Source organism: Kogia breviceps, chromosome 7 (genome assembly GCF_026419965.1).
Source record: "Kogia breviceps isolate mKogBre1 chromosome 7, mKogBre1 haplotype 1, whole genome shotgun sequence".
Taxonomy (NCBI): domain Eukaryota; kingdom Metazoa; phylum Chordata; class Mammalia; order Artiodactyla; family Physeteridae; genus Kogia; species Kogia breviceps.
Genome location: NC_081316.1, coordinates 13,529,126 through 13,552,375, shown reverse-complemented (window position 1 = coordinate 13,552,375; position 23,250 = coordinate 13,529,126). Strand labels below are relative to the sequence as shown.

The 23,250-nt window shown below is 50.2% G+C and overlaps 1 protein-coding gene across 6 annotated transcripts in view; it reads left to right on the top strand.

Annotated features, from left to right (window-relative positions):
* The window catches only part of AHNAK (AHNAK nucleoprotein), a 113,297-nt gene that overhangs the window by 84,930 nt on the left and 5,117 nt on the right, over positions 1-23,250 (top strand). Inside the window, exons 6-8 of one of the 6 annotated variants that reach the window (XR_010841267.1) lie at positions 8,837-9,031; positions 10,506-10,625; positions 16,638-18,789. Coding sequence is in view for 1 of the 6 variants with exons in the window: in XM_067037405.1 (XP_066893506.1) it covers positions 5,128-5,177 (50 nt within the window). In the remaining 5 variants the exon portion in view is untranslated. Of the gene's footprint in view, positions 1-104; positions 2,211-5,127; positions 5,471-8,836; positions 9,032-10,505; positions 10,626-10,869; positions 11,109-16,637; positions 18,790-23,250 lie in introns of those variants that run through there. The other 5 variants (XR_010841263.1, XR_010841264.1, XR_010841265.1 and 2 more) reach the window with 5 other exon arrangements.

Sequence of the window (23,250 nt, the reverse complement as noted above, 5' to 3'; positions counted from 1 at the left end):
GGCACCTTTTTTATTCAGCCTGTGAAAAGTTAACAAAAGGCCTCCTGATTTTATGGAGAGATGCAAACAGTGTTTTGAATAAAAATCCCTTTGTTATTTTACAGAGCTGTAGCCTGGCCAGGAAGAAACCCGCCCCCTCCGAAGGTTGTTTTTGTGACCGCTCTTGGGAGCATTGTTCTAAAAATGGGAAATTACATATCACTGTGCCAAAGGAAACAAACACCTGCAGTTAAAGGGATACCTTCCACCAGGTGGCTTTTAGAGTCCCAGCCGTCTCTGGACCGAGGGCTGCTGCACCAGTTCTTCTCGGTGCGTTTCTTCACTTCTAAGGGAACCGGGTTTGTAACCAGAGTGGGTTTTGGCAACGATGGGGCTCAGGTGATGGTCCTTCACTTATTCACTCAGTAAACATCCATCAAGCATCTGTGCTGGGTCAGTGTTAGTGGTTTTCACTACTCCCTTCCCTGGCGTTGTTAAAATTACTGGGAGCGTTGGCTACAGGCAGCGACTTTCTGACACTGTTTTTCAGAGTCAGTATTTGACTTCCGCCCCCAGATGATGAGGAGCCAGAGAGAACATCAACTTCTTCTCTCCTTCCTCTCCCTTCTTTCTCCCCTCCCTCTCTCCCTCCTTTCTCTTCCTTCTTTATTAGTCTACAGAAGTAAAACCGCTATTTTCAACATGTCAGTCAATACGCTTCTTTAGGCAAAGGATTTTTCTTTTCTTTTCTTCTTCTTTTTTTTTTTTTTTCCTCACTGCGCAGCAGGCGGGATCTTAAGTTTCCCCACCAGGGATGGAACCCGTACCCCCTGCAGTCTAACCACTGGACAGCGAGGGAATTCCCAGGCAAAGGATTTTTCAAAGTTTCCGGTCACTGGGGTACAGTCTGAAATTCTTGTCTACGGTGTGAGATATCGAAAGATAAATTTTTGGTTACCTGGTTAACATTTAACATTTTCAGCATCAATATAATTGCAAAATAATCAGGTCTTGAAATTTATTGATCGTGAAATAAATACATTTCAGATAGATTTGTGGTTTCAAAGAATCCAGTTTCATAAGCTGATCTCATATTTATGAGAAACAAGAATTAAGAAGGGAGCAATGGAAAACAATGAGCTTCTAACTTTTGGGAATGCGTTGACTTTGGTTAGAACTTCCTGCCCACGAAGTGCTTGCCTTCCTCCAATGGGTTGGCCATAGAGCGATGGCAGATCTTTGGGAGTCAGGGTTATCTCCCTGGGACCACTTGGTTATTGATGTGGTCCCACCGGGAAGTAGAGAGATGGAATAAAAAGGCTCTCCAGTCCTGTAATGTACTTAATCTACTGTCTTAGTTTCCAGATGGGTCTTAACTTAGCCACTAGAGGAAGAGCCTAGGAGCTGAGTCTTGAAGGAATCTTAAGGTTGCCAGATTTACCAGATGATAATACAAGATGTCAGGTTAAATTTGAATTTTTTTTAGGTTTTTAAATATATATATATATTTATTTGACTGCACTGGGTCTTCGTTGTGGCATGCGGGATCTTTAGTTGTGGAATGTGGAATCTAGTTCCCTGATCAGGGATCAAACCCAGACCCCCTGCTTGGGAGATCAGAGTCTTAACTGCTGGACCACAGGGAAGTCCTTAAGTTTGAATTTTAGATAAATAATGAATTTTTTTTTTTTTTTTTAGTAGAGCTGTGTCCCAAACATTGCATAGGGCACGGAGGATGGAGCTTGGGTCTTCAGTGACTTTGGGAAGGGGAAACATTATAGTCTGTGGAGGTTGGAACAGCATGGGTTTGTTGCCTCTTAAAATATTAATGTGTGTGCCTCATGGTAACGCAGGGAAATGTCACCCGAGGAAGGAGGTCTGCCCGCCAGGAAGATGGTCTGTTCTGGGCAGGTGGCATCAGGAGATTGACCCTTTGCTCTCCCTTCTCTGGGCTGGCAGGAGACAGATGAGAAGTGGGTCCTGGTTGTCCCTAGATGGCACTGCCCAGGTCTGCCTTGTGGTTCTGTGGCATCAGGACCTGCCTGAGGGACACAATGAGGAGGGTTCCATGTCCCAAAGGCGGCTGCACACTAACTGAGCATCCACACGGAGAGCTTCAATGAGAAGCACGTTGGTGGATTAATCGATCAGAGGCTAGTGGACCAGACGGCGTATCCTCCCCTGTGGACGAGCGTCAGGAAGGTCGGGAAGTGAGCACAGACTTAAAACCAGTAAGTGTTCTTCCATTGCTTTTTCTCCCTGCTAAGGACCTCTGTGCCTCCCTTGCACTGCTATCCGTCCCCTCCTCTTTGGCACAGGATATCAGGTTAGATTTCCATGTCCTACACGACCCCCAGATTCTGGTCCTGCCCCCCAGATGACTGCCTCATCACCTTGCTGGAGTGTAGGATGTGGCTACATTCTTTTCTCCTAGTTAGAGACAATCTCTTGGTTCATTCCCATAGATAGCTCACCCCATGTACCATCTGTGAATTTACCAGCCTAACCTGGAGGGCAATCTTTTTTTTTTTTAAACATCTTTATTGGAGTATAATTGCTTTACAATGGTGTGTTAGTTTCTGCTTTATAATAAAGTGAATCAGCTATACATATACATGTATCCCCATATCTCCTCCCTCTTGCGTCTCCCTCCCTCCCACCCTCCCTATCCCACCTCTCTAGGTGGTCACAAAGCACCGAGCTGATCTCCCTGTGCTATGCAGCTGCTTCCCACTAGCTATCTATTTTACATTTGGTAGTGTATGTATGTCCATGCCACTCTCTCACTTCGTCCCAGCTTACCCTTCACCCTCCCTATGTCCTCAAGTCCATTCTCGACGTCTGTGTCTTTATTCCTGTCCTGCCCCTAGGTTCTTCAGAACCTTTTTTGTTTTTAGATTCCATATATATGTGTTAGCATATGGTATTGGTTTTTCTCTTTCTGACTTACTTCACTCTGTATGACAGACTCTAGGTCCATCCACCTCACTACAAATAACTCAGTTTTGTTTCTTTTTATGGCCGAGTAATATTCCATTGTATATATGTGCCACATCTTCTTTATCCATTCATCTGTCGATGGACACTTAGGTTGCTTCCATGTCCTGGCTATTGTAAATAGAGCTGCAATGAACATTGTGGTACATGACTCTTTTTGAATTATGGTTTTCTCAGGGCATATGCCCAGTAGTGGGATTGCTGGGTCGTATGGTAGTTCTATTTTTAGTTTTTTAAGGAACCTCCATACTGTTCTCCATAGTGGCTGTATCAATTTACATTCCCACTAACAGTGCAAGAGGGTTTCTTTTTCTCTACACCCTCTCCAGCATTTATTGTTTGTAGATTTTTTGATGATGGCCATTCTGACTGGTGTGAAGTGATACCTCATTGTAGTTTTGATTTGCATTTCCTGGAGGGCAATCTTATTTCCAAACCTTGTCCACTGCTATACCCACAGCGTAGGTGGGGGAAGCAGCAGGATTTGAGTCCAGAGCACCGGGGAGGACCAGGCTCTCAGGAGGGCCTCCTGGGCCAGGCGAAGAGTCTGGAATTTATCCTGTAGGAGCCTGTTAGCAAAGGGAAATGAAGGTTGCTAATCAGCTGATGCTGAGATAAAGAGATCATCTTGGATTACTGGGGTGGGCCCAGTGCAGTCACAAGGGTCCTTCCACATGGGAGAAGGAGGCAGAAGAGGAGGCCAGAGGCAGAAGAGGAGGCCAAAGGCAGAAGAGGAGGCTGCACTGCTGACTTTGAAGGTGAGAGAAGGGGCCACGAGCCAACGAATGAAGGTGGCCTCTAGAAACTGAAAAAACAAGGAAACAGACTCTCCCTTAGAGCCTCCGGAAGGAACACAGGCTGCCAACACTTTGATTTTTAGTTCAGTGGAATCATTTTGAATTTCTGACCTCCAGATCTGTAAGATAATAAATGTGAATTTTTTTAAAAAGCCATTAAGTTTGTGGTGATTTGTTATAGGAGCCATAGGAAACTAGGTTAGAGGCTATTTGCAATACTCCAGGCCACAGATGGTAAAGACCTGCTACTGGAATCAGAGTAGGGAGAAGGGGACACATTCAAGGTAAATTGAGAAGAGACGGACTCAGAGACCGATGGACGCATGGGGTCAGAGGTCAAGAGATCCTTCCTCTGGCCCCAGTGCCCTGAGGCCTGGCCCTCATCTTATCTCTCCCAGGGAGTCCCTGACCAGCATCTCCATCCTGTCCCAGAGCTGAAGGAGTATCTACATGTGTCATCAGGGCCATAAGAGGGAATTTTAAACGTCTCTGTGTAGCTATGTGTCTCGCAGTCACACAGGATGCTTGGGTGCTGCAGGCACATAACTTTAGATATTTTTGGAGTTATCTAGGCTACTGTCATAGGCTAGGAATCCATTCACTTGATGCGGGACAAATCTGAGTTCCAAATGCCTGGTTTATCCATTCTGATGCTGGCGACCGTGCTTGCTAAGCTGAATCTATTTTCAGATTTATTTATATTCTCATGTACTATAGCTTTATAATTTTAGTTTGCTCACAGAAATCCATTGGGTGGCTAACTCCTAATGATTCATGCTCACATTGTTTCCACATGCCCTCTGGTGTGTTCCCTAAGTGCCTGGGAGGAACGTTCCCTAATTGCACGTTGCAGAAGGCATCGTTTGTGTGGCCCCTTCCTCATCAATCAAGGTTTTCTTTATCATTTGTCTGAAGTCATTCTGAACAGCAATCACCCTGCGTTGAATTACTACCCACAAATCCCCTGGCATTCGCAAACAGCACGCTGGCATTAGGCATAAACTAGACATCATTTTATCCTCATCATCTTCATAAAGTTGGTAAGGGTTGGTTTCACTTCCTCTTCCTGCCTTGTGAATCATTTATAGATTTTTCTGCCTGGCTAACATCAATCCACTCACATGTTGAGGGTGTAAAACTGCAGCTTTCCTACTGATCCATCAATTTAGGCATTGACATAGCAAGGGCAATTCTTTGGATTTTGCAACATGGTGGCAATGTTTGGTAATGACCACTCCTCTTTAGCTTTTTTTTTTTTTTAACATCTTTATTGGAGTATAATTGCTTTACAATGTTGTGTTAGTTTCTGCTGTATAAAAAAGTGAATCAGCTATATGCATACATATATCTTTAGCTTTCTTCAAGAGTAAATGTTCCGGGCTTCCCCGGTGGCACAGTGGTTAAGAATCTGCATGCCAATGCAGGAGACACGGGTTCGAGCCCCGGTCCCAGAAGATCCCACAAGCCGTGGAGCAACTAAGCCCGTGTGCCACAACTACTGAGCCTGCACTCTAGAGCCCGCGAGCCACACTACGGAGCCTGCGTGCCCCAACTACTGAAGCCCGCGTGCCTAGAGCCCGTGCTCCGCAACAAGAGAAGACACCGCAATGGGAAACCCGCACACCGCAAGGAAGAGTAGCCCCTGCTCGCCGCAACTAGAGAAAGCCCGCACGCAGCAACGGAGACCCAGTGCAGCCAAAAATAAACAAATAAAAATAAATAAATAAATTTATTTTTAAAAATAAAAGAGTAAATGTCCCTTTGGTGGCAGACTGCGGGAGTAATATACTTTTCAAAGATCAATTTCACCCAGATTCATGGTTTCATTGACAACGTGATCAAGAAAAAAATGTGGTCTTTCCCCTGGGCTCCTCAGAGGTATTGAATGCTAAAAAATGCTAAAAGTAATATAGTGCTAAAAATACATTTCTTGTTTTTAATCTTTTTTTTGGCTTTATTGAGATGCATCTTACATTTTTTTCTGTACACAGTTTGTGCGTTAATACTTCTCAAATGCAGGAAGCTTATATTCATACATTGGCCTCCTTGTGTTTTAGAGTTTGGCAGATTCATAGTGAAAAAGGCTGATTCTATAATTATATATTTATATGATCCAGGGCTGGACACACTTTTTCTCCTCCTCCTCCTTCTTCAAAGGTACAAATCATCCTTAGCTTGAGGTCTGTTCAAAAATAAGCCGTGGCTTGAGTGTGGCCTGCCAGCCGTAGTTTGTAGACTCGTGCTATAACGTAGGCCAGGAAAAAAAAAAAAAAAAGACAAAAAAGAACCCAGTGACACACCTTCATTTCTCTAATCTCCTTCTGCTTTCTGGCCACATGTGTCACACAGATACGTGCTCTCTCTGAGGCTGTGATCAGTTCATCTTTGCCTCTGCTCTTTAAAACTAAATGTACATTTCTGTGTGCTGACAGCTCACATTCTTTGCATCGCCTACCTCTGCAGCTCCTTTGAGGTGGAGGCTCCCTTTTATCCTGAGATACCTGTTGTATTTGCCCTAGGTAAATATTTCCCCAGTTGTGACTAGGTAATTAAAATTCTGAACCTTTTATGACCCTGGATCCTTATCTGTTTGAACAATACTCATCTAGGTGGATGGCTCAGAGGAGCCCCGGGGACTCGGCAGTGAGGAAGTGTGGGAGGAGGGGGGAGGCAGGAGGCCCCTCACCAAGGCCCCACCCTCTACCAAGAATCTTCTGGATTTGCCAATCCCCCTGACCTGCTCTGGAACTTTTACAGTCACAGGCCCTCTTTTGTGGCAGACAATGAGGGAGGGGTGCAATGGCTTTACGGTTTGTGTGTGTGTGTCTGCACAAGCATGCACACACGTGTGTGTTTGGGGGCAGGGTGGGTGGACATTTCTCAGCGGTATCACTCCGATTATTAGCTCAGGAAATTCCTGCGTCTGGGATCCTATTCTCTGTAGGGCAGGGGTTGGGGCCTGGGCTCTGGAATCCGGGTTGTGTGAGGAATAAACAAGAAATTGCAAAAATGCCTGCCAGCGAGTAAGCGATCGATAAAAGAAATTGTCAGGTTACTTGAGACTTGAAAAATGGGGTGATGGAGGTCACAGGTCAGCTCCACCAGCGCCCCCGTGGTCCTCTGTACCTCCGGGGCCATCGTTGCAGATTCCGTTGGACTCGCCCTTGGAATTGTTTGGGAATGGAATTATTACTAATTCCCAAAGTGCTGACACATCACTGGCAGGGTTCAGCGGGCAGCAACTTTGTGTGACTGCCCTTGCTTTTCCTCAGAATTCTGATGAAAAAACCCCTGAAAAATCAAATTAAAGCAATCAAAGATGGTAAAAGATCCCTAGAAAGGAACTGTGCTACATCATCTGTCCCGCGGAGTGAGCCGGGCTGTGTGGAGCCGCAGGGCTCAGAAGCTCCGGGGCCGGACCAGCGCGTCCGCTCCTGGACACCTTGGTCGACACTGCCCCCCAGTGGCCTCGGCGGCACCGGCCGCTGAGGGCGGGGAAGGCGCGTCCCCATGGGACCACGTTGCTTCTTGGAAAAATCCGGACGGAAGGGGTTTCTCTCTCTCTTCAGACCTCTCCTTGCGTGCTCTCCGCTTATGCCCTCTCCATTCCCGCTTCCCCTGTGCGCGTCCTCCACTTGCATTCAATTGCTGGGGATGCTGTGGCCTGGACAGGGACCATTTGCCACAGGGACAGGGGATGTTTGGGGGATATTTATATCCACATGGGACCCATCTTTAGGACGAGTTCTAGCCTTTGCCCATTTTGCTCTCGGGCGAATCCCCCCCTCCCCCGCACCAGGAGGCAAGTGGGATCTTAGCTCCCCCTAAGGGGATGGAACTAAGGAATGGGACCCGCACACCCTTCATTGGAAGCCCAGAGTCTTAACCACTGGACCTCCAGGGAAGTCCCTAGGGGGAATTTTTACAGCAAGCATCAATAGTTTTTGAGCAGCTTATGCTGTGTGGCCTGTGTAAAGGCCCTGAGGTAGGAAGGGGCTTGGTGGCTTGGTTCTTAAAAAAACTAAAGGCCAGAGGAGTGGACCGCAGAGATGGAGTTAGCAGTGGGAAGGAGGGTGGGAGATGAGAGCCAGTGATGAGCACATTCTACGTTTGGAGTTTATGAGAAAAGTGCTGGGAAGCTTTGAAGGGCTTTACTTGGTTGGGGTGGGGGGAGTGGTCCAGGCAGGGGGTTTTCATTTGATAAAAACTATTTTGGCCTCAGTGTGGAGTGTGGACTGCAGGGGGGCTAGAGTGTGAGCTGGGAGCCAGTTAGGAGGCTCCCCTCCCCAAGGCTGTGTGGCAGAGGAACGGGTGGTGTGGCCCAGGGTGGCTCTGTGGACATGGAGACACTTCCCAGAGGTGCTTTGGAGGTAACCTGCTTGGCTGGACGTGACAGTGCTGGAGAGGGAAGGGCCGGGGATGGCCCTTGGACTTCAGGCCAGAGCAACTGGGTGGCTAGGGATAGAATTTACAGAGATTGGAAAGAGATGGGGTGGGGTGGTAGGGAATCAGACTTCTGTTGGGCAAGAGGAGTTTGAGATGTTGGGTAGACGGGTAGGATATAAGGGGAAGAGGTCTGGGCTGTTTTGGTGGCAGGTGATAGAAACCTGGAGGTAAAGTTCTTTCCTTCCTTTTTAATTTATATTTTCGCTGCACCACACAGCTTGCAGGATCTCAGTTCCCCAACAGGGGTTGAAGCTGGGCCCTGTTGGTGAAAGCCCAGAATCCTAACCACTAGGCCACCAGGGAGCTCCCTTTAGAAGGTTCTGAATTTTCTCCTGGGGTCCAAGGGCAGGGCTCAGTGGGGCCTCAAGAAGGGCAGGGGCTCGGGAAGAAGCCCGGGCAGCCTCCCCTCTTCCCTCTTGCTTCACCCTCTGCCTGCAATGCTCTGTCCGCCTCCCCCCATCTCCTGAATTCCTCCCACCCCTGTTCAGACCCTCAGCGGGGGGGGCTCCTGGGCTGGCCTGTCCGTGCTACTCTTGCTTACATCACTCTCTGTATTTCCTTTATGCTTTTATCAGAGTTCTGTCTATCTGTCTATTTGTTTCCTTGTTGATTTGCAGGGCGCTGACCATCTTCCCTGCTAGATTGCCCTCTCCTTGAGAGCAGAGGCCCCTGTTTTCTTCACTCTGTTCTACTTGGGCCTCAGTGTGGTTCTGGCGCTGAGCAAGGGCTTCATGCATATTTGTCGGGTTATGAAATCTGCTCCCGGGTTCCTCAGAGCGCCCAGCACCACTATGAACACATGGAAAGTGCCGGTAAATACCCAGGGATTGATTTCACGCCTGAAGACTCCTTCGCCACAAAAAAAGGGGGTGGCGTGAAAGTTGGCTGGGAGCAGCCTGGCCCGACCCACCCAACCCCCAGCCTCCTCTTCTGGGCAGAGACTGACGTGCGTGGACAGTTTGACACATAGGCCTCTGCAGTTTCAGCCTGGAAATAGGGTGTGCTAACAAGGAAGACTGATAAAGGATCTAGAATATGCATGAGTAGACGGGTTTGGCTTTAAAAAATAGTTTGACAAATAATTTCAGGTAGCAAATATGAAGTGAGCAAAACAACCTGCTTTATCTGGGGACGCCCTTCAGAGTCTATTGCTGCTTGAAATCACCCCCAAGGACCCTAGATTCCTAATCAAGGAATCGAGTCCGTTCCTCCCGCCAGTCTTTGCTTCCTAAGTTTCTTAGGAATCTGATCCTTCTGTAGGTGGAGGGTGTCAGTCAGTCGTGTGCTCGGTGTGATTTGCAGGACTGTCACAGGGCCACTCAGCCCCTCATAGCACCCTACTGCTCTGTCAAAGTGCTTGAAACGTCCGCCATTTATCTTTGGGAGACAGAACTCTCTGGAAAGCTCCATCTTTGTCTGCAGGCATGCCTGGGTTGCATAATCACCTGAAATATTTCTTTTTCCACCCAAGAGTGGGATCCCAAAGGGTCTGGAAGAAACAGAGCACTTAATTTCATTATTAAATGGGTGTTAGGGGGGTCAGCCTGAGGTCAGCTGCCACCCTGTCTAACCGCCCCCACCCCCACCCCCGCCTTCCCCCATAGGTCAAGTTTGAGCAAGGCCCTGGGAATGTTTCCAGGCCAGCTCTCTGCCCATGGAAGGGAGTATGTGCTAGAAGCTGGTCTGGCCACCTGCGGACCGGAAGTGAGACAGGGCCTGGGCCCCTTGGGGATGTGTTTCCATGGCCGCTGCTTTTTTTTTTTTGCTCGAAACCTACCCCAGCAGCGACACCTTCTTACTCTAGCAGGTGAATAAAAAAGAGATGGGGACACAGAGATGTGATACTTGTACTTTATTGCAGGGAGCCAGGCAGGGCTGGTGGGGATGGAGTGGAGGAAACATCCGGGCAGTGGCAAGGGCCTCGGCAGGTGGAGATCCTCAGCTTCTAAATCCTAAGCACAGTGCGGGCTTTTGATTTTTTTGTCCGAAAGCAAACAAACAAAAAACCCAATACAATAGTGAATGAAGGAAAAACTGACACACTATTGTAAAACAATTATACTCCAATAAAGATGTTAAAAAAAATAAATAAATAAATAATAAATAAATAAAATAAAAAAATAGTGAATGAACGTCAAAGCCAGAGCCAGAAACTTTAATGTCACCTAAGAGGGTCGGTATTTCTGGGAGGAGCTAAGCTTAGACTATTTCTCAGAAGCTTCTTTATTTTTATTTTCTTATTTTATTTATTTATTAATTATTATTATTTTTTTTACTTTTTGACAGTACGGCATGCAAGATCTCATTTCCCTGGCCAGCGATCGAACCCCCCCCCCCTGCAGTGAAAACACCGAGTCTTAACCACTGGGCCGCCAAGGAAGTCCCTCAGAAGCTTCTTTAAAAAAGGTAAGATGGCTGCGCCTGCTTCCCTGGGGACATTTGCCCTGTGACTCTCCTCTGTGGATTAGAAAAGGGTCCCCAAAGGGAGCTGACACTGCAGCTGAGGGATGTGGGAAATCCCCGCTGGGCAGTGAGAGTTGAGGGAGCCTGTACCGTGAACTTTATCATGCCGTCCTTGACCTTCTGGTGGTGGTGGGGGTGTCCACCAGCATCTTCAACTGGGCTCCTGCATTTTTCATGTCTTCTTCAGGGCTGAAGGGTTCAAGGGCAGCCTCATAGCTGGAAAGCGTGCCCGTGAAGAGGTTTTCAATGACATGTAGAAAGTTCAGGCAGACCTCTGCAGATGCTGCAGCACAGGAAAGAGAGAGCGTGTGTATCCAGGCCCTTGTCTACGCTGGCCAGCTTCCTGCCTGGGCCTGGCCCAGATGCACATAGCCGGGCCTGTCAGCAAGAGATAGCGGCCCTTTCATCGACGGCCTTGAATGTGAGACCTGGTGGCTCTCCAAGCAGTTGGCTCTTTGACGCCATGTGGATGCCTTCTGGGTTGCGGCCAGCTTTTTGTGGCTTGCCTGAGCCTCCCTTGTACTTCCTGGGTTGCAGTGGGCAAGGTGCTACTGGCTCTTTCTGATAGAGTTCTAGGCAGGGCACTGAGAATAGAAGCTGCTGATCTGATTTGTTTGGTGTGCCGTGCGGGGGGCTGGGAAGAGGCCTTCGAGGGTTTTGGCTCCCACCGGAAATATGCCTCTTACCGATGGTTAGTGATGGTCTGAGCCACACGTGACAAAGTCAGGCTCTGGCAGGAGGAGGCACTTGTATCAGCCAAGCATGAGCCCCTGAGCCTGGCCCAGAAGAGGAATCCGCTGTGGGCGCCAGGCCTTGTGGGCTCATCCACACACAGACACACCTCTGCGTCTATTCCTGGCCCTGCCCTGTTCCCTTCACCAGAGTTTTCCCTCCCCCGCCTCCGGCTGTGCTCCTTTTTAGGTCCCTGACCCCAGGAATGTGGGGAGAGCCACCATCCCCTACTCCCTGCTTTTGCCCATCTTCCTACGGAGTCTCGAATCCCCGTCCTTGAATTTTCTGCCTTGTGTGCAAACTCTCCTGCCTGGGCTCCAGGGCCCCACTCAAAGTGGCCATTCCAAGTCGGGCCCTCTCCAGAACTTACATCCCTGCTTTGCAACTTACTGTGTCATCAGCCAAGTTACTTTATCTTTCTTTAGCTCAGTTTTCTCATCTGTAAAATGGGGATAATGTCCCCACTTCATAGGGTTGCTGTGAACGAGGCTCAGCACGGTGATGGACATACTGTAAGTGCTAAATAAAGGTGAGGCCTTATTATCGGTATTATTATATGTGCACACAGAGGAACATACCAACACATCCCAGCCCCCCTTCCTAACATATTTCAGTCCTGTCTTGCTGAGCCACCGCCCTCTGTACCTGGCATTGAGATCTTCTAATTAACATACGTTTCAGTCCAAATGATGTTATTTCCCCTTTAAAAGAGACGTCTCTGCACCGTAGTTGTTCCCACTGCCTCTTGGTCTTCGTTTTCTAACTCCCCCACCTCGCCAAGGTCATAAAACTTATCTCCATGCTTGTCAGGAAACTTTGAAAGTGAACTAGCAGGAATTTGTTTAAATTCTTTTGTTTTAGAAGGAGTAAAAGTCGCTGATACAGAGTAAAAAACAGTTCAGTAACCCAGCTCCCAAGAGATCAGGGGTTTTCTGGGGAGGTGTGATTCACCGCCCCCACCCCATTCCTTTCTTCTTAGTGACAGCTGCAACTCTTCAGAGACTCCTAACCCTTTTTTTTTTGCAGAGGACAGAAAATGTTTAGAAATCTCCATTCTGAGTTGGCAGTTTCCCAAAGGGAAGAGTCCTTTCTAGAATATTCCTCTCTGCGCAGAATGGGAGACCTTGCCTTGGGTTGGGTTTCTTTGGAACCCACGAGGCTCCTTCCAGCCCCTTTGGCTGCCGGAGTGGTGTGTTGACCCCAAATCTGGAGGCAGCACCCAGGTCTCTTGGCATCTCGGGGTGTGTCCAGGCCTGGGCTTTGAGAAGCTTGTTTGTTACTCTTATTCTGCTGGTCATTGCATCTCGGTGGGATATTCTCCATCCCTTCCTCCAGTCTGTTCCATTCCTTGCACTTTCTGGGGTTGTTGGATATAGAAGATGGGGTCCTTTTCAGGTTTCCCTACAGCCTCAGCCTCAGGGCTCTCCCCAAGTTCCCAAGATGAGTTTGCTCGCTAGACCCAGCTTCCTGGCTGGGCACCAGCTTTCCCAGCCTCTCCTGGCAGCTAAACAGAGGGCGTGGGCCGCCGTCCCCTCTCCCGAGCAGAATTGGGAGGGTTCTTGAGCTCGGCTTGGGGCAGAGGGCTCTGGACACTCACCAGGGCTGCAGAAGAGAGTCAGGGTGACCAGGGTGAGGGCAATGGCGAGCTCATGGTGGGAGGGTGGCTGGTGAGGGAGGCTCTGTCCCTGTCTCTGGATCTGGTGGTCTTGTGGGAGACGTGCCCATCCGGGTATCTTCTTATATGCTCCTGGAGCGGGTAGGGCAGGGCGAGGGCTCCACTTGTGGAACCACACTGTTTACCTGGGCATCAGCTCAGTGAAAAAAGTAAACATTCTCCTTTCTCAACCGGGTTTCTGTCCCCATGGAAACTGAGCTCACACAATAGGCCACTTGGGAGGGGGGAACCCAGGGTCCAGTGTGGAGGCCGCGAGGGTTCCCAAGTCAGAGGGTCTGGAGAGCTGGCTGCCTGTGCCACTCTCTTTGAACCTGAGCACTGGGCAGTCCGGATCGACAGACAGAAGCAATTGTAGAGCCCACCTGGCCCCATCGCCCTGGGAGAAACTGAGGCTTACGGCCCCACAGCAGTGGCAGCAACAGGCCTAGGACTCGGGACTCCTGATGCTTCAGTGGGCTCCTCTCCAAGGAAATGGCTGGACCTTAAGCTTCCAGGGTCCCACGGTCCAGAGCATCTCGTGGTCAGACTTGGGGGAGACCCTGGACTGAAGCATGTTGACAGGTGAAGGAGTTCTCCAGAAGGCCCCTGAAACCCAAGCCCCAGGTCAGGCTGGAGGACGCACTGCACCAGCTGGGTCTGGAGTCCTGCCCTCCTGACGGCAAATCCACGGACGGGCACTTTGGGCCTTATTGCACTTGACCTCTTAATGGCCTTGACCCTCTTGCCGTTTCCTTCTTGAACTGTTCTCTCGCCTGCGCTCCCACGACTCAGATCTTTCCTGTTTTCCTCCCTGACCGACCTTCTTGTTCTTTAGACATTGATTCTTCACTGACCGAGCTTACGTATTGGTGGTTCCGGGCTGTGGCCGTGGCCCCTTCTGGCCTCCTGACACTACATCAGAGGCTGCCTGCTTCTCTCTCCAGTGTCTGTGCCTTAGAACACAGGCCTGCCCGGGTCAAAGTCACCTCCTAAACGGCCTTCTGCCTCCTAACTCGTCCTCCTTGGCCATCCTGGGAAAGGCCACCAGAATGATCTTTCTAAAGCCTGCTGATCACATCCTCCTCCTTCTTGAAACCCTTTTAAAGCTTCCTTGGGCGGATGGGATAAAATTCAAGTGTGATTTATTACAAGGCCCTGGTCCACTGGCCTTTGCTTACCATTTGAGCCTTATTCCTCTGCTCCCTTGCGTGGGGATTTAACCCTATCTTAGTATTTGCCGATTTGGGAACATGCCTCGTTTTTATTCATGCCTTTTTACCTTTGTACAAACTGTGCCTTGTGCCTGGAACACACTTCTGCCTTGTCTCCTCCAAATCCTATCCGTACTTCAAGATTCAATCAGATGTTCATTCATTCATTCATTCGATAAGCGCTGACCGCCTGCTAGGAGTTTCAGGCACTGTGCTAGGAGTTAGGCGTTGGCTTAGACGTGGAGCGGCCCTGCTCTGGAGCCCCTTCAAGATGAAATTGCCGCTGGGCTTCGAGGAGTGAGGTCAGCAGAGAGCAGCCAGTGACCAGTCCCCGGGGGTCTGCGGCAGCTGCAGGGAGCTACCTTGCTCAAGGTCACACCCTCCCCGGGGCGCTCGCACAGAAGGGCACTTCTGTGCCGTTGGGGACAGCACCAGCAGGTGGTCCTTTTACTCTAGAGCGCTGTGCCTGGCTGGCCACGTCTTTGTCGGGCCTGCGTGGCCTGCAGGCCGGTTTCCCCCTCTGCCCAGCCCAGATCCCGCCCGTTGCCCTTTACAGTTGTTGATGCCTAGTAATAATCTTGTACCCCAGACTCCAACTCAGCATCTGCTGTCAGGACAGCCTCAACCCACGGCAGGGATGCAGGAATGAACCAGGCGGGCCCAGGGCCCTGCTGCTGTGGAACTTCACTCTGGTGGAGAGACGGCAAGCAGACGGTGAAACGAATGAAACACTCTCAGGTGTGCTAAGCGCTAGGGGAGAACGAAGCGGGGACCTACGGTGGAAGAGGAGAGTGAGACTACTCGGTGGGGGGATGGGCGGTCCTCTCTGAGCAGGTGACTCGGTGCCGAGGTCTACAGGGGAGGGGCTCGGGCAGAGGGGGTGCCCAGCACTGAGGCCCTCAGGTGGGAAGGACCTGGGCTTGTCCGGAGCACTGAGGGGCACTGTGCCTGGAGCGGGGGGTGGGGACCACATCCCGAAGGGCCTCCAATTAAGTTGCGGAGCACAGGCTCCGGACGCGCAGGCGCAGTGGCCATGGCTCACGGGCCCAGCCGCTCCGCGGCACGTGGGATCCTCCCAGACCGGGGCACGAACCCGTATCCCCCGCATCGGCAGGCGGATTCTCAACCACTGCGCCACCAGGGAAGCCCCCCAATTAAGTTCTTTATGCTCTGGAAGGGGTTTCCTTTTTCATGGCTTTAAAAAAAATTGTGTTAAAATGCACATAACATAAAATTTACTGTCTGAGCCGTTTTTAAGTGTCCTGCTCAGTGGTATTAAATACTTTCACGTTGACGGGCACCCACCACCACCATCCACCCCCATAACTCTTTTCATCTTGTAAAACTGGAACTCGATCGATACCTGCTAAACACCAACTCCCCACCCCGCTTCCTTCAGCGCCTGGCAAGCACCGTTCTGCTGTCCATCTCCAAGATTTTGACAAGTCTAAGTACCTTATAAAAGTGGAATCATGCCATAATTGTCTTTTTATGACTGGCTTATTTCACTCAGCATAATGTCTTCAAGGTTCATCCATGTAGCATATTGCAGAATTCTTTCCTCGTTGAGGCAGAATAAGACTCCATTTTGTGTCTAGATCACATTTTTCTTATCCATTCATCCGTCGATGGACACTAGGGTTGTGTCTGCATTTTAGCTCTCGTGAATAATGCTGCTGTGAACAGGGGTGTACAGTCTGGAAGGTGTTAATGGGGAGTGACGTGGTCTGATTTCCCTTTTTTTTTTTTTTTTTTTTTGTGGTACGCAGGCCTCTCACTCTTGTGGCCTCTCCCGTTGCGGAGCACAGGCTCCGGACGCGCAGGCTCAGCGGCCACGGCTCACGGGCCCAGCCGCTCCGCGGCATGTGGGATCTTCCCGGACCGGGGCACGAACCCGCGTCCCCTGCCTCGGCAGGCGGACTCTCAACCACTGCGCCACCAGGGAAGCCCCTGATTTCCCTTTTGATGAGATGTTTCTGGCTGCTGCTCTGAGGGGAAGGGAGGGGGTGGGGTTGGAGTGACTGAGCAGCTCAGCAGAAGGGATAGTGGGTTTGGACCAGCTGATGGCCGTGTGGGGAGGATGTGAGAGACCGAGGAACAGGCTTGATGTTGGATAGAATAAGACGGGTTGGGGAGGGAAGCATGAGGCTGGGGCAGCCAGGGGCCTGGGGTGCTACTTCCTGACCTAGAAAGACTCGGGAGGAATAGGTTGGGGGTTGGATCAGAGCAAAGCGTTCTTCAGCCTGCGGTGCCTGTCAGCCATCACTCTCGCTGTCAGCCTCTACATCCCTCTGCGTCGTGCTTTAACTTTGCAATTCTTTACTTGTTCTAACCTCTTACATAATGTTTGCTAAACAGGCGTCCGTGAGGCATTAATCGATGAATGTGAGAGTTGGAGGCTCAGAGCCGCCTTAACACGGTTAAAAGCACAGGTTCTGAAGTTGCCATCGTGTGGACTCACGGAGTAAATGACTGTGTAGCTGAAAGATCAGGAGAGGAAGGTCTTCTGAAGTGATCATGAAACGATCTCCGAGGCAGGCTGCAAAGGGGGAAAACAAACAAACAAACAAACAAACAGGGGAATTCCCTGGTGGCTCAGTGGTTAAGAATCCACCTGCCAGTGCAGGGGATACAGGTTGAAGGCCTGGTCCGAGAAGATCGCAGCTAAGCCCGTGTGCCACAACTACCGAGCCCGCGTGCCACAGCTACTGACGCCAGTGTACCTAGAGCCCGTGTTCCACAACAAGAGAAGCCACTGCAATGAGAAGCCCTCACACCGCAACAAAGAGTAGCCCTCACTCGCTGCAACTAGAGAAAGCCTGTGCACAGCAAAGAAGACCCAACACAGCCAAAAATAAATAAAATAAAAGAAAAGAAAGAAAGAAAGAAAAGAAAAGAAAAAGAAAATGCATGGTATTAAAAAAAATTTTTTGAGTTTCCTTGTTCAAATGCACACACGTGACTCTTGGGTAAACTGCGCTGCTTTCACGCTGGGCCTGGGCCCCCAGGATGAGGGTTTCCTTTGTTCCTACTACACTGCTGTGTCTGTGACATACACCTGTGGGCTTAGCTGACTCCCCTGTTCCTGACCTGACCCCAGGGCAGGGCTCGATAGGCAAGGTTACATGAACAAAGAGTAGTTCTGAGGTCCCCCGGTAGGTAAGCCACATAAAGAGGCTTAGTTCTCTCTATCCTCATCCTTGAGCCATAGAACTAGGGTGTCTCCATGAGGCCTCCCCCAAACTGGCTGTCAGACAGGGAGGGCCTTCTGGGCACATGGCCTGTCTCCTTAGTGACACCGCCCAGGGGTTGTGCAGAGAAGGGCCCTATGAGTGTCATCAAGACAGTTCATCAGGTCAAAACCTTCAGCCTTCATGAAAAACCTTGGTCTAATCCCTCCAGAGGGGTCTGTGTGCTGTTCTCCAGGGCTGTGTGGTGGGGAATCGTGAATGTACTGTTCTTGCTACTGCTTCCCTCTCTGGATACTCCATTCCTGGTTCCAAGTGTCCCAAGACGGGCTCTTCCATCCTGGCCCTTGGTGGAAATGTGGGGAGGGGCATTTCTCTGCCCCGCCCGGGAGTCTGCAGAGCAGCTGCTTCTCTGCCTTGTCCTGTGGGCAGTTAGGCAAAAAGGATCCGTCAAGGCTCAGAGCCCAGAGCTTCTTAGACCCTAACAACCGCTCCTCAAATCCTTAAACACCCCCGCACTGCGAATTCCAGGCCAGAACCTGCAGCCCACCATAGCACATGGTGAGAGCCGGGAGCCACCGATTCTGGCCGCGTGTGGGCGGCCACCTGGCCACTGTGCAAAGACAAACTGTCTGCAGGAAGACAAGACTCTTGGTTATTAGCCCCATGGGTGTGGCGGTGAGCTGGCACAGTTCCTGCTGGGTCCCCCTAGCAAACACTGTACCCTGTGTTGCCTGGGCCTGGCTCTGGAGCTTCAGGGAGAGGGCCTGGCCCCAGCTAGGGCAGTGGCCAAGGAGCCTGCCCTGGGTGCGACCTCCCCTGGGCTCCAGCTCGGAGGGTGAGAGCACCTTGTGCCTGGCTCCAGCATCCTCTGGGGCCCGAGGATGGGAGGGACCCAGGGGATCTGGAAGCCCTGCTTGGGGATCTGGATTTTCAGGTAAGCCGATCCCTCTCCCCTGCATGCGGCATGTGTGTGTGTGTGTGTGCACACGTGGCTGCCAGGGTGGTGAGCTCTGTTCAATGCCCCTTGGGGAGCCTGCCCAGGTCCCCACTTAGAGGTCCGGTAGGGATGGTGGAGGGAAAGCCTGGGCCAGAAGCAGCCCAGGGAAGGTATTGACTGAGACCTGCTGTTCACCCCTGGGCTTGGTGCTTGGTGTAGACGCTGAGCCAGAAGCTGGGGTGCAGCCTGGGCTGGCATCTGGCCTACTGCAAGTCCCAGCCTGGCCCAGAAAACAGGTTGGAGGCTGTGGGAGGGCCAGGCTGATCCTATCCCTCCGGCTGGGCCAGCAGACTGGGACTGGTCAGGCCATAGGCTCATGGGGCAAGCTGTAGAGCGTTCAGCCTCCTCCCTCCACCCCGGCCTTCTGGCTCCATGCCCATTCAGGAAACAGCCCCTGAGCAGAGAAGAATTTCCCTTGTGGGTTTGCTTCATTCTTTTCTGCCTCAGTGGCTCCTGGGGCTGGCCCCTGCTTTGACCCAGCCCTACCAGGCGGGGTCTGGCAACTTCTGGACATTTCAGCCAGAATGAGCAAAACTCCACTGGCCGTGATGCCTAGCGCCCGTGAGCTTTCAGAAGACCTAAAAAACTGTCATGTATCTGTTGGATTCCAAGTATAAAAAGAAAATCAAAATTGTAATTAATGAATATTTATCTAGGTAACATTATTTCTACTAGCTTACTGGGACTCTGTTCAACTATGATATCGTTATATGTGGATGCAGTAAAGTTTAAGTTGTATGAACCCAATGCATAATCTATTCTTAGGATCAGAATTATTAAATTTATACAAGCCTCTTTCAAAAGTTTATGGCCGCGCTTCCCTGGTGGCGCAGTGGTTGAGAGTCCTCCGGCCGATGCAGGGGACATGGGTTCGTGCCCCGGTCCGGGAAGATCCCACATGCCACGGAGCGAAAGTTTGTGTGTGTGTGGTACACGGGCCTCTCACTGTTGTGGCCTCTCCCGTTGCGGAGCACAGGCTTCGGACACGCAGGCTCAGCGGCCACGGCTCATGGGCCCAGCCGCTCCGCGGCACGTGGGATCCTCCCGGATCGGGGCACGAACCCGCGTCCCCTGCATCGGCAGGCGGACTTACAACCACTGCGCCACCAGGGAAGCCCAAGCGTATATATTTTAATGTGTTTGATATGATATGGGATAGAAACATCCAAACTAATAGGGCCTCACAATATCTGCAGCTGTGGCCATAGCAGAACACAGCCACCATCCAAACAGGCAGGGAGGGACCAGAGAGAAGAAATACCCCAGCTTCTCTCTTGTCCTGTCCTCTGATCTATAGCCAGAGCCTTCCATTGGCCTACCCAACTGGCGTCAGCCAGCAAGGAAGCCCCGGTTTTGTGGCCCTTAGAGGTCAGCCTCCAGGGACATAGAGTAGATCATGGAAAGGTGGAGAATGAATGCGGGGAGGGGGTGAGTGTCAAACATAAGAAAACCAGCCTTGGGACTTCTCTGGGGGACCAGTGGTTAAGAATCCACGCATCCAATGCAGGGGGCTTAGGTTCGATCCCTGGTCAGGTAACGAAGATCCTGCATGCCGTGCTCACGTGGCACAAAAAAAAGAAAAAAGAAAGAAAGAAAAACCAGCCCATAATAGTATCATTCTACATACGCAGCTCTGGATCTCTCTTTTCCCACTTAATATATGTCTTGGATATCTTTCAAAACCTTGGCACTTACTGATTTTGATATTTTCATGCTGCAGAATATGCATTTGCAGGATGTAATAAAATTTAAGTTACCAGTACCTTTTTGATGGACACTTGGATTGTTTCCAGTTTTTCTGCCATTATAAACCCCTCGGCATCTACCTGCCTCTTTCTGCCCAACGCCTGGATTTAGATGTGCTTCTCTCCCCACCGCTATTGACGTTCTCTGCGGAGGGGTTGTCGGTGGTGAATAGCAGGGCTGGGGAGGTGGGCGCGGGAGGGTGTCAGGGTGGGTGGGGAATGGGGGATCTGATTTGTGATCAAGATGGGGGATCTTGATCACCTTCCCAGTTGTCCCTCAACCCCCAGAAGAGATGCTCAGGTGGGCTGCTGAGCAGCATCCTGTGAGCGCGTTACCCAGCCATCGGATGCGGGTTGTACCCAGGTGTAAAGTGACCTGGCTTTTGCAGTTTCTGGAGTTTCAGGGAAGGGTGGGCTGCGGCAAGCTTCAACCCGCTGAGGAACTGAGCCTTTTCTTGGCTCCCCAGCCAGGCGGGCTCCTGGAGCCGAAACTTGGAGGCTGGGGGTGGGTGGGGTGGGTCTGGGAGCTGGGGATGGGCCTTCCTGAGACCGGGGAGCCTGGCAGAACCAGCAGGTTCTTGGCTCCGGGGGAAGCTCCCTCCAAGGGTGGGGACAATAAAGGTGATGGAAGGCCCTGTTCTGCAGGGTGGCAACTCGTTTCCCCTCCATTTTCCTGGCAGCTCTGGGGATTTGGGCAGCAGATTTGTGTTGACAGCATGTGACACGATTCACTTCCTGACCTTTCCCAGGGAGCACGTGTACTCGACTGCTGAATTCTGCAGGCTCTTTGCTCTGCAGTGAGTCACCAGGCGCTGCCCTCCACGTCTGTCCTGCCCTGAGCTTCTGCCCACTGTGGACTTGGCAGGTCACTGCCAAGGTCCATCTGCCCAGTGCCTGACGGCCCTGCCCTCAGCCGTCAAGGGGGACATAAGCCCACGTGGTCAGCAGACAGGGCTCAGGGCCCAGCTCTGCTGCTGGCCGGCCGAGAGGCTCTGCAGGGCTGTGGTGGTCCCACACGCACAGGGAAGGGGAGAGAAGACCACCACGGGCTCCTTCAGGCTCGTAGTCTGAGACCCAGCGATGTCTCACCCAGAGGAGCCTGGGGAGTCCCTGGCCTGCGTCCTCCACCCACGGCCTATGCCGTCCCCTCTGGGACCCACATCACTTTCCGTCCGTCAGGCTGATGCAGCGTCCTCAAACACATGTGTTCACGAAACGAACTAGAACTTTATTTATCATCTGTCTCTATTTTTATAACTAAAATAGTTACAGTTTATATTTATATATTTTATATGTAATGTATTTTATCACATATACATATAAACATACATAATACAGATAATAATAATATATAATATTTATATGATAACTAAAATAACGACAATAAAATGTAATTTCTGTCTCAAACCTTCACACTGCTAAGGGAGTGGAAATTTAGTCTCAGCCCCCTTGGGGCTTCTCCTGTCCAGAGCTGTGCCTAACTTCCGGGGGGCTTGTTCAGAACCAAGGCTTTGGTGGGGTTTGTGTGGTGAGAGCGTCTGGTGCTTGATGTCACCTGTCACCAGCTCATCTCTCTTTGCTGGCCATCAGCCTGTGCAGGCCTCCAGCTCACTGGCTTTCTCTGCCACCTCGGGGCCGCTCCTGGGCGCACAGAAAGCCACTGCTGCTCCCACGTGGTGCGGGGCTGGGAGATTCTGCCGTGACACCACCTAAGATGTTATCCCACATCCATTTCTTCTTCGGGGCGTTCTGCTCTCTGCTCTCAGATTCTTCAGACCCATCTGAGGACTTTGCCATCTCATTAAGGCTTGGTCTCTCCGGTGGCTTACCCGGTGGATTTGATAACCAGAGAGGATCCGTTTTTAATGCCTCCTTACTATAGACAACAAAACGTATTCTCATTAATAACTGTGAAATGAAATGAAGAAACAAAATGAAACACAGAAAAGAAATGCAGACAGTGATCACTGATTTATTTATCTGTCAAGATCATTTTCTTTTATTGAAATACACACACCTTGCTGGCAAATATAAATATCAGAGCACACAAATATTCACACATTAAAACACCGCTATTCAGCACTACTTCCAATAGCCAAGCAACCTAAATGTCCATCGACAGATGAATGGATAAAGAAGATGTGGTACATGTACACAACAGAATATTACTTAGCCGTAAAAAAGAATGAAACAATGCCATTTGCAGCAACACGGACTAACCTAGAGATTATCATAGTAAGTGGAGAAAGTCAGAAAGAAACAAATACCATAGGATATCACTTACATGTGGAATCTAAAGTATGACACAAATGAACTTATTTTTGAAACAGAAACAGACTCACAGACAGAGAAAACAAACTTATGGGGACTTCCCTTGTGGTCCAGTGGTAAAGAATCCACCTTCCAATGCAGGGGACACAGGTTCGATCCCTGGTTGGGGAACTAAGATACCACATGCTGAGGGGCAACTAAACCCACACGCCACAACGACTGAGCCTGCACGCCTCAAGTAGAGAGCCCGCGTGCTGCAGACCACAGAGCCCCGTGCCACAATTACAGAGAGGAAAACCCGCACACAACTAGAGAGAAGCCCCTGCGCTGCAACGAAGATCCCACGTGCCACAACTAAGACCAGATACAACCCCCCCAGAAAAGAAAACAAATGTATGGTTACCAAAGGGAAAAGGGGGTGGGGGAGGGATAAATTAGGAGTTTGGAATTAGCAGATACAAACTACTATATATAAAATCGATAAACAACAAGGCCCTACTGTATAGCCCAGGGAACTACATTCAATATCCTGTGATAAACTATAATGGAAAAGAATATGCAAAAGAATATATATATGTATATATCTGAATCACTTTGCTGTACACCAAAAGCTAACACAACATTGTAAATCAACTATACTCTAATAAAAAAAAAAACCCACAAAACAACAAAAGCACAGCTATTTATTCAATAGTTTGTATATTTACCTAATGAACTCTGATCCTTTGGTTATAGTCTGCTATATTAATATCTTATGTAAATAATTA